Here is an 11,729-nt window from a genome sequence, read left to right as displayed (position 1 = left end):
CATGACCTTTGGAAAACATATTTTTCTGTTTTTATTTGTGGATAACCCTGAGAGATACCTACTACATGCAAGCCATCATTCTTTATTGTGTTCAGACGGCTTCTGGAATCTTTGTTCAAGTAGTCAATAGCTAGGTGACCTGTGCCACATTTCTGAGTCTTTTTAAAAATGATGGCTGTTATTGATACTTGCTCACATTATGCCAGGCATAATATTGCTATAGGTGATATATATTAACTTATTATATGACATATAACCTATATAGCATATTGATCCACCCACATTTACTAATCATGGAATGAGACTGTTATTATCTTCATTCAAATACATGGAGAGGTAAGCAACGTGCCCAAAGTCTCAAAGACTAGTCCATAATTGGTGCTCTAAAACTGCACCTGTTAATTGATGAATTATATATACTTTTATATCATATATTTTCATAGAAAATCCAAGAGAGGACAAAATACAGTAATTCAAATTTGTAGTCAACTGCAAGAGCACTCTCAATTCAGATCATTATCCGGCAACTAACAGACCAAAAACTAAACTGCAACCTTCTGATGGTCTGAATACACAATAGCACCAAACTGAAAAGAAGGTATAATACACATACCACCAAGCTAAGGCATCACACATCCTTGTGTTTGTCCTAGCACCAACATTTACTGAATTATTCTTTTATCACAAATTCAAATTTGCCCTTATTTTAGAAAATAGAACTTGCACTTGATTATATATTATCATTTAAAAATCCATAATTTTTATATACTTTCTATTCCATTTGCCAAAAATTTCCTCTAAATTAAAACATAGAAGTTTGAATTAATGTGTTAGAGTTATGGGGGAAAAAAATTAAAGTTTTCTCTTTGTAAGGTTTTGCTTAACAGTGACTTCAGATTTCCATAAATACTCAGTTCTGTGTACAATAAAATATCTGTGAGCAATATAATAAGCAGTTATGTTCCAAATGGCATCCATACATTAACAACCAAAAGAGGCTACAGAGCGATATTTGAAAGGGAAACAGAGCCCTCTGGACCTACTGTAGTACGCAAACGCAAAGGAAACAGATAGCCTCATTACATAGCCATGAAGTAGGAAGCCAGTATATTTCAGTGAATGGGAAAGAAAGCTTGATGAAATCTAGGGAGATTAGTCAGATTCTTAAAATACTGTATTTCTTTGCATGTTCTGAATTGTCACCTGTGTGAAATGAAGAGAAAAACACATCCAGAAGGTTTGCTGGATTTTATAGCTTGATAGTCATAACCACTGTGGCCATTCTTCATGCTGCTGTGAATAAGGCAGAGCCAATCGGCTGGCAGATGACTGTCTTTGGCTCAGCAGAAACTTCCATTTCATATAATAAAGACAAACACACACAATCTGAGTAGGTTCTCACTGTGGAGGGAAGGAGGGATAAGAGACCCCTTTCATACCATGCATTTGATGAATTATTTCTAAGATGCATATTTTTTTTCCTCAGGCCTGTCCGAAGGCAGAGTTCCATGTGGCTTTCCAAAATGCAGTCCTTTGTAAGTAATTTCAATGGCCCTTAATAGAATCCTATGAATCACATAATATATTCAAAAATATGATCACCCTAATACGTATCTTGTATGTTTTCTCTCAATATTGTGAGAAGTACTTCTGTTTTATCTAAGTGAATCCTTTAGGCGCGTATTGGTGGTCACTTGGCATTTAAAATGTACTGCATTTAACACTATTGCACGTATAATTATTTGATGTGCTTTTAATTTGTGGAAGTATTCCATACCATAAAAATGCCTTTTTAAAAAAATCTGTTCTGGACTCAAAAAAAAGCACATATACGTTCTCTTATTTTAAAATGAAGACTTATTTGCAATTCCGGTGGAGTGTGACATAACCATCGACAATTCTGAAGCTTTTATTTTTGTTCATTGTCTCCATTAGACCCATTGGGAGTACAATGGCTTAGGTCACAACATGAAACATCATGCTAATTAAACTGCTGATTAGCTGGTATAAGAAATAGATTGCATGAAATAGATTGCTGTGTTATGTTGTGTTAACTTTTGTGTCATTTCAACTTGGTAACCACTAATTTAGAGTCCTCTAATCATGCTATTTAATCCAAATGTGAATCTCAGATGATAAGAGCACATGATGACTGAGGGGCCCACGTGCAAAATATGTATTGTATTTCTTTCGAGTATTAAAAATGGGTTATTGAAAGATAAAGAGTCCCTTATTTATAGAATTCTTAGTATTCATTTGAATATAACCTCCCTTAAGTTAGAATTGGAAGTCATCCTCATAAGCATTTTCGCAAACTTTTCCAGCTAAATAGAGAGGCATTTATGTGACTACTTATCAAAGGAGTTTTATTAAAATGGTTCATGAGATAAACTGTTTCCTTAATATCATCAGTGCCGTTCTTAATGCATTTTTTTTTCAATTACATGACTGTAACAATCAAGTTTCAAATGTGGTTCAAATATATAGCAGACTTTTATTTAACAAATATGCACGGGTATTAAAAAGTCAACCAGCAGACTTGAATTGCAGCGGAAACTTAGAACACACTTGAAATGTATTATCAGGAGGCAATTTCGGATCTTTCTAAAATGCGTATACCAAATGTCTGCTTCTTTCATGAGTCTGACACATGGGGGAGAAAAAAATATCCTTGCTGGCCAGCTTTTAACCGTTAGACACAGAGAGAAGAAGAAAGATTGGAGACCAGGTCCCCCTCAGCTGCTAGTGAGGCAGGATTTTCACTGACACAGCTGGGCAGCAGCAACCAGGAAACAGGCTGAGCAGTACCTGAGCTCAGAATTCCAGTCTCTTCAAATAGGAAACGTTCATCTTTTCCCTAACATCTAAAGATATAGACGAGGAAGATATTCATTTTTAATCACATTAATTTTAACTCATCATTAGAAATTCACAAAAAGCAGCATAAGATAGTTATTAAGGTGGTATTGGCATCCATAAAAATATAGAGTAGCTAGTTCTTTCATAAAAAATGTAAAAATTATTGAAACTTTATGGCCTAATAAAAATCGGCAGTTGGCTTTGTTTCCTTTCAAATATTAAGTTGCTAAACTATGACATGAAGTTACAATATAATTTTCCCATGTTTTCACAGGCAATGCTATGGGTTCCCAAAAACACAGAGCCATTTCAGAGGCCTACATTTTCCACACCACAATTATTACTCAATGTATTTCATCCTAAAAGTAGTTTCAATAGGCAAAACTGAGCAATTTCAATGGTTATTTATTTGTTTTATTCTCTTCAATATGCTTAGTTAACCAATTGCTATGTTTAAAATGAAAGGCACTGACTTTCGAGATATTAAATATTATCCAGTTCAATTTAGCAAGTATTTATTGTTCATATTTCATATATTCAAATTATCATCTAGTATATGCAGCACATTTTCTGCTTAACAAAGGACTTTGACAATAAAGTCCTCATCATATACAAGAGACACTTACTAAATATTCGCAAAGAATGACTACTGCTTATTTGTGGATTATTACCATGATCAGCATTATCCTTAGTTTTATGACAATCTGACAAATAATTTGTTATGCCTAAGTCTCACAATTTTAAAATTATTAACAATTGGAGAACAATTGCATTCTGTTATGCTTGTGGATAAAGTGATCTTCAAAACTTGTTCTTTGACCTTTTAGGAACTTTCATCACTGAACTGTGACACAGGTTTGATTTCAGCTTCCACAGTTCCCTTTCACTTATCTGTGCCTGAAAAAAATCACAGCTCACAGAGCTACAAGAGTGGGGCTGTAGCACACCTGAAACTGATGAATCTCTCTGGAGACCCCGTACCTGCACAATTTGGCTGAGTGTCATGCCACAGGGTATGGAGAATATGGAGGACTTGGCATTCCCTCTTCTGTGACGTACCTTTTATTTCACTTTTTGACAGTGATGTGGAGTTTATTTTGGCCCATGAACAACTCAGTCAGCAACCACTACAGTCTATTCACGTGTCAATTATAAAAGCAACAATAAGAAAATTAGTAACTGCCAGCATTTACTGAGTTCTGGCTATGTGCCATGCACACACAGCCTGAAATAACCTCATTCAATAATCACATAATTTATGAGGTATATATGTTGCTATTCACTTCATATTACATATGAAGAAATGGAAGCAGAGAGATATAACTTGTCCAAAGGTCACTCAATTTGTACGTGTATGCAAGGCAGTTTGAATTCCAGACAGTGTACTTTTAACCACTGTGACACTCTGTCACTTAGCACATAGAATTGTAATAATTAGCCAGCACGGCTGGAATTCCCATTAGATTGTCAGCGCTCTCTGTTTAAAGAATGCAGGTGCCATTTTTCTCAGTCCACCCAGATTCCAGCAACAGTCTTAATTTCAACAACAACAATAAAACAATGTTGATGGAAATAGTACATACATATATATAGCAATATATTTTCAGCTTGAAAAGCAAGTAAGCTAGAGAAGAATTTCTCTTCTCTATATAGTGTTTATAGTGTACAGCATTTAAAAGAGGTCTTCTATCACAGAGTCCATTTTAATCCAGCACTCCCGTACATGATAAATTCTGAATACCTTTCACGTCTAGTCCATGCATGCTGAATCTACCACACTCAAATTAAAAGATGTGTGATCTAAGGAACCACAACAATTATCTCTGCACCCCCAAATAGTTCCAGACCTAACTTGCACCCCCATCTATATATCATAGGGTTTGGCATGAAAGTTCTATGGCCCACCTGTTGAGTGCAGCCTCTGAAACTGTCGTGGTGGGACTCAAAGCCCAGCTCTACCTCCTGCTAGTTCTATAGCTTTGCAAATTTACCGAAACTCTTTGTGCCTCATTTTCCACATCTGTAAAATGGGCATCATGCCTCATAAGGTTATATAGATATTAACTAGAGCAATTAATGTTATCTGAACAGAGTTGACTCTCTGTAACTTAAATTTAAAAAGTTATCAAGTAAATATTGAAATCAGTTTAACTAAATTGTCTTTACCAAAACAGGAAAGTAGAATAATACCATTCAGAAGGAGGAGGAGGAGGAGAACTAAAACCAAAAGCAAGTATTTTAATCCTCAATATGTTTTTTTTTTCTTTTTTAATTGGGGAATTGGGGGATGGGAATAGCGCTGGGGAATTGGGGGAAGGGGAACAGACAAGTTGCTGTCGTTTTGTTCTTCAGTCTAGTTGTGGAGGACGTCGCTTCACTGGCTCAAGCTCGCACCATCATTGCGTGCTTCCCAGGTGAGGCAGATCAGTAGCTGGCCTCTGGACGGCCACTCACCGAGGCTTGAGGGCCGCTCACACTGGCTGTTGGCTACTCACGGTAACCCATGGCAGCCCACTGCAGCAGGGGCTGCAGCCTACACCATCACCGGCAACTCAAGGCAACCCAGCTCCAGGTTGAGCAGTTGTTCACCATCGTAGCTGTTGAAGGCGCAGTGTCACTGGCCCTCATGTGGGATCCGAACCAGGGCCCTGCTCCTCAGAGCTGGCATCCCAAGCCAACTCTTAACCAACACACCACTCAGCCGGCCTTATTTTTTTAATATATTAGCGCATTTTTTACCAATGTAAATCCAATCTGATGATGGATTCTTGTGTGTGTGTTTGCATAGTAAAATTGGTACACACGATTATATATATTTCAGGCATAAAACATTGTAATTGGATATTGCAAGTCTAATTACCATAATGATGGATTCTGAACATAACTTTTCAATTTGTAATTCTCACAGTTTCTCCCCTAATCTATATGGTCATATCCCACTTATCTGCAGTTCTGTTTTCTGAGGCTTCAGTTACACATGGTCAGCTGTGGTCTGAAAATATTAAATGGAAAATTCCAGAAATAAACAGTTCATAAGTTTTAAATCGCACGCCGTTCTGTGTAGCGTGATGAAATCTCGCACTATCCCGCTTTGTCTTACTTCAGATATAAATCATACCTTTGTCCAGCATCCATACTGTAAATGCTATCCTCTGTTAGTCACTTAGTAGCCTTCTTGGTTGAGAGAAAGGGAGAGAGAGAGAGAATTCACATAACTTATTAGAGTGTATTGTTATAAGTGTTCTATTTTTCTATCCCATTGTATTATTATAATTGTTGTATTTTATTATTAGTTATCATTGTTAAGCTCTAACTGTGCTTAGTGCCTAGTTTATAAATTAAATTTTATTGCAGATTTGTTTGTAAGGGGAAAAAATGTATGTATAGGACTGGTACTAAGCATGATCTCAGATATCCACCATTGGTAATCTTGGAACGTATCCTCTGCAAATAAGGATGCACTACTGTATAGCCATTTTAAATGAGCCAGTCCAGTCTTCCATTTTTTTTTCAAATGGATGAAGGCAAGAGATGAGGGCAGAAGTTTTATGTACAGATAGTGGGGTATGGGAGAGACTTGGTAGGTAGAAGTCTGCAATTCTGCCATCTAAATGTCTAATCCTATAAAATAAAGAATATATTGACAAAATTAAATTTGTGATCTTATCAGTCCCATAAATGGCCAGAAGTTTGCTTAAATAAAAAAAAAGTCTCTAAATAAGGATCCCTGAAGATTACCCGTGCCACCTTTGTGATATTGAAAGGAACACTATTTTGCAAGTCAGGGTGCTGCAATGACAAAACAAAAATTGACAAAATGTATTTGCTTTCACTTTGCTTCCTACTGTTTCTCAGATCTCTCCCAGTTGGAGTAGTAGCAGGAAATTAAAATAAAAGTACTGTTTTTCTGTGCGAGGCACTTTGCTACTAAAACATTAATTGTGAAATTATAACAGTTTCAAGACTCCTCTGCCTGTTGCTTCTCCTGAGAAGAGAATTACTATTAGATGAAAGAGCCCACAGCAATAAACATCAGGGGTTAGTGTTTCCTTCTCTGAACCCTGCCCACTGATCCAGTCCAGAAATGCCTTTGAAGTCACAGAGACCTTGATGTGTGCTGATCAATCCTTGGGGGGGTCAAGAGCAAGAAAAACTGGTTCCCGCACTTTAATATTCTGTTGGGATGCATTAAACTCCGTGCAGAACAAAAAGGTTTCCTCTGTTACAAATTGAGTGTTTTTGTACTCAGGTGCTCCTTGGCTCAATTAACTTAGAGGGACCTATTGATCCCAGAACATGATTATTTATACTTCGATACATATTCCATTAAGTCAGACTAAGGATGGAATAGTAACAACTGTAAATTCGCATTTTCCCTTGGTGGTAAGGTATGCATTGAGCTTTGGGTCAATTTAAGTAGAAAACAGCATGGGATTCTCTTAATACTAATAATGATCAGTATTGATTATTACTATGATCAGTGTTAAGTATCACACTGTAATAGTTCAATGTTATCAAATCTTTAGAAATTAAGAATTAAAATCGTTAGTGCAGTCCAAACCTACCATTTATGGATGAGAAACCTGAGCACCTGAGAACACAAACATTTTATCTGTCAGGTCTGGCTGTTTAGTGGAAGAGCACAGTTTAACATCAAGACTCCCGATTCCGTTCAGGGTGCTTTTCTTCATCTGTCAGACCTTTTCTCTTTATCTTAAGTGGCTAAGCTCTTCACTCTCAAATTGTGTAGATGTGGAAAATGTATCATAAAAACTAGCAACATGAACGTATTTTATGTCCCACTGTTTCAGAGACTATTAAAATATGAAATATAGGCATTTTATAAAGTTTTTTATTATTTTTGTCACAGAAAAATATTCAATACAATAGAATTATACTGCTTGTAGGTTTATAATTTATTATAATAGCATAAAGACAAAAATTCCTGTAATAGGGTTCCAACTTCAATTGATTGTCACATAGAAAGAGGTAAAAATTTCAACTATAAAGTTAATCAGCAAGATAAAGAGAAATTAATACAAATACCAGAAAACAATAGTTTCAAAATTATTATGGCACATGGTGACTACAAAAAATATGTTAATCTGTTTTAAATATTCACTATCTTATCTATGTTAATTTATAATTACTTATATAATTTAAGTTGAAGAAAAGTAAAAAAGAAAAATGTAACTTATTGGTAGATTCAAAAGTTACAGTTAGAACACAAATACTTCCTGAATCTATTTTATAAGCTCATCCATGATTCACATCCTGTTACTGAGTGGAGTAGCCCTGAAGGAGTGAAACAGGACTTCCCAACTGCCTTCGAACTGATTTCACAGGATCCTACTCTCATTATTTTCAGACATTGGTACCATCTTAATATAAACAGCTCAAGTGCAATACATATTGTATTTAATTGGACAGCCTTTGCAGTAGTCATTCTAACTTGGAATTGTTTCCTTTGTATATAGTAATCTTTAATAATGATCATAACACATATGAATGGCTTTAAGACAGTTTACTCTACCTCTTTACATTCTAGGTAACAAACCAAAGTGCAAATGTCAATCATTAAATTTTACCTCCTTCCACTTAAATCCCCACATGTAAATGCATACTCATACACTCACACTCATACAAAAATTAGACTTTATAATGATACAGTATCTTAAATTGAGCAAAGGACTATAATGCAAAGAGGTACTTCCTGCATGCAATTCATCCTTAATAAAATAAAAGGCCCTCTTCTGCATAAATGCATAAGACCATATTTAAAGGCCAGTTTCCTACTGATATAATGGCCATACATTCCTCAAACACTTTTGGGATTACCCCAAATCCAATTGGAAATTGTGTAACGTATATTGCGATCTATCTTCTGCCTTTACACCTTGATAAATTATGTTTCAACAAGCATCAGAATAACCTAAATATTATTTTTTTTCTCATTGTCCACTAGTTTCTCACTTTCCCTGATTGGCAGTATTTCTTCTCAGCGCCTTATTAAAGAGCAATGAATAGTCTAATTTTCTCAGAATTTGGTCCAGAGGTATACATTTCCATTTTCTTTGTTGATCTAGCACAGGCTCAGGTGATTTCTATATAATGAATCCAATTAGCTCAAGCAAGGCAAATGAAATCACATCTATACTAAATCTCCACTATTAACTATAAACAGTAATGGGATAGATGTTTCCTCTCTTGGCTTGAGTCCATTCAAGTGCAAACCGAAGAAAAAGAATTTCCTGTTCTTCTTTTCATACTCCTGAGTATGATGATATCTGATTCTGTTTCTCCACAGTAACTGACAAAGATTGCAAAACCTCTCTCACATCCCTCCTTTATTCCATATTAAAAACTTGATTTTTTTCCAGTTGTTTGCAAAGTATAGTTTGATTCCTTTTTTGCAGAGATTTTATTTTAAAGCAAGTTTTGTTTTCTTCAAAATCAGAGCTTCATTTTAATCAGCTAGTGGTCCTACCCCTTGGGAATTGATTTATTGTTTTTCTTTTTTCTTTTTTTTTTTTTTTTTACAGAAGACAAATCCAAGTCTATTAGGATCCAACACACTGAGTTGGAACATTACATGTTATTTCACTTACGAGCACATACATTCATTTTACACGATTCCTCAATGTGGCCAGAGGGGTTCGTGGTCTGCACTGTATCCACCTATAAAAAATACAAAAATATATGTCTGCTTTACAGGGATGTGAGTAGGGTTTTGCTAGCCTAGCTCCAAAGCTTGGATGCGTATCTTGGCGGATAGTATTCTTTCCTTCTTTAAAGATGTATTTGCAATGGCCATAACCTCCTGCAGAAGTCACAGAGGTCGCCCTACAGTTACCAATGCTGGGGCATCTAAATCATTAATGATGGCTAATTTCAGGGATGCTATCTCTGACAAGAGATATTTGCAAGGTAAAAGAAACACTGAATTCATTCTGTTTCAGGTTTCCAGCTTTTCACGGCTGTGAAATGTCCTCAGGAGAGGGGTGGGGGAAGGAGGGTTGTTGGCTTTGTTTATACTGTAAGTACAAGTAAGAATGACATGGTAATTTTGTTGTCATGGCTTTTACAACATGCAAATCTCTTAAGATCTCAGGGATGTGAGCTTGCCCTGAATGTTCACTCCCTTCAAAGAAGCTCTCTGGTCTCCAAATGCAATCGTTAGCTCCCTGTCTCTTTATAGAAACCTTAGCAATTTCATCATGCTATCAACAAATGGCATGCTGATCTCTGATCAAGTATACATTACTCTCCCCTTCAAAGCCATGGCCCTAAAAGGGTAATGTTTTCCAACTTTGTAACAAGCTTGCACAAATAAAAGTGAAGATAATGCTCCCTCAAATTGTTTTTTGGTGCTAATGTCATTTTTATATAATGTCAAACATGTACTTCTCTTGAGCCTAACCAAGAGGCTGATTTCTGCTCTGAGTGCCAGGAAGCACACAGAGCATTGTTTTCCAGTCTGATGGTGCAACTGATGTAAGTAAAACCTTGAGTAAGTTTGAATATTGCCAAGAAGATAATAAATCACTTCCATACAATAAAAATGCTTCCATTCCTGAACTAAAGTACTTATTTTTAATAATTAGAATCAGAAAAGAGAAATATTCAATGTATATATGAAAGAGAAATAAATATGTAACAATGCATCAGCACATGAGAATCAGAAAAGGAGTAAATGATTTCTTTCACTGAATAATTGACCAATTCAGTTCTGAAAGGAAACGGTGTAAAAAAAAAAAGTAATGTTTAATAATAAAGTTGTTTATATTGAAGAGCATAAAATGTTTAAAAATTGCTGTAACCGCAGATTATCAATACTAGTTGTATAGATTTAAGCAGCTTTAAAATGTTTTATTTTTTTCGATTAATTTTATATCTTCTCTAGCAGTTCTAAAACTTAACCTAACTTGGGATGTTCTGGCCAATTACACAAGTGGCACAGGTTGACCAAGGCATCTATATGGTAAGTGAAACTTCATGATTTAAATTGTAAGTTTAAGATGAACATAGCTTATCTATCTTTACACAAATTATATCACTGCATATTTCATTTTAAAACTGCTTATACACAAGTGAAAAATACACTTTTGAAAGTTTCAGAAATTGTTTATTATTTTCAAACCAACTCTGATGTAGCTATAATGCATACCAAGACTCCATTAGATCTTCCTGTTATGTACGCTTACTATACATGATACGTCTCTATAGCATTGGTGAACTATGTTACTATTTTTGTGACATTGTTCCTTTAATTCTCACACTCTATACAAGGCTACAAAGTGCTCTGTGAGGGCAACATCATGTCCACTCTGTTTATTGCTAGCCCTCAGTGAAATTGGTTTAATGAATGAATGCATGTTTGGGAATAGCTCATTAAGGAAATCATATTACTTGTCACATCATAGTATCACTTTTATCGAATTTGAATATTTTGAAATCCTGTGTTTGTCTTTGACTTTCTATTATTTGTCATATAATAGATTACAGAATAGGCCTTTTTTGAATGGCAGTAAATGCTCTTATTTTGTTAGCATATTATTTTTCTAATTTTGTTTCCTAAATTTACTTAGTCCCTCTAAAACTTCCCTAACCTCTTTTTCATCCTTCCATATAATAATCACTTTCTTCTTTCCTTAAAAGGAAAGAGTATGTAAAATTTTCTGCAAGGTTTTTAATAAACAAATAAACAAGTAAAACAATTTTTAGAAACATAGAAAATGGGAGGTGTCAAAATGTTTCATTTTCTATTTTCAAGACCTGACATACTTTTAAATTAAAAGCATACCTAAGTGGGCTGGCCAAGTGGCGCGTTGGTTAAGAGTTGGCATGGGAAGCTAGCTCTGAGCAGCAGG

The 11,729-nt window shown here is 35.4% G+C and overlaps 1 protein-coding gene across 9 annotated transcripts in view; it reads right to left on the bottom strand.

Annotated features, from left to right (window-relative positions):
* Nucleotides 1–11,729, bottom strand: part of PCDH7 (protocadherin 7) — a 470,358-nt gene that overhangs the window by 394,734 nt on the left and 63,895 nt on the right. The window contains exon 2 of one of the 9 annotated variants that reach the window (XM_019628669.1): nucleotides 7,774–9,537. The exons of the other annotated variants lie outside the window; for them this stretch is intronic. Within the exon in view, the coding sequence (XP_019484214.1) occupies nucleotides 9,460–9,537 (78 nt within the window). The 3' untranslated portion in view covers nucleotides 7,774–9,459. Of the gene's footprint in view, nucleotides 1–7,773; nucleotides 9,538–11,729 lie in introns of those variants that run through there. 9 annotated transcript variants of the gene reach the window in all.

The sequence above is a fragment of the Hipposideros armiger genome, unplaced genomic scaffold (genome assembly GCF_001890085.2).
Source record: "Hipposideros armiger isolate ML-2016 unplaced genomic scaffold, ASM189008v1 scaffold_802, whole genome shotgun sequence".
NCBI lineage: Eukaryota > Metazoa > Chordata > Mammalia > Chiroptera > Hipposideridae > Hipposideros > Hipposideros armiger.
The sequence above is the reverse complement of the archived record's forward strand: the minus strand, read 5'-3'. Positions and strand labels throughout refer to the sequence as shown.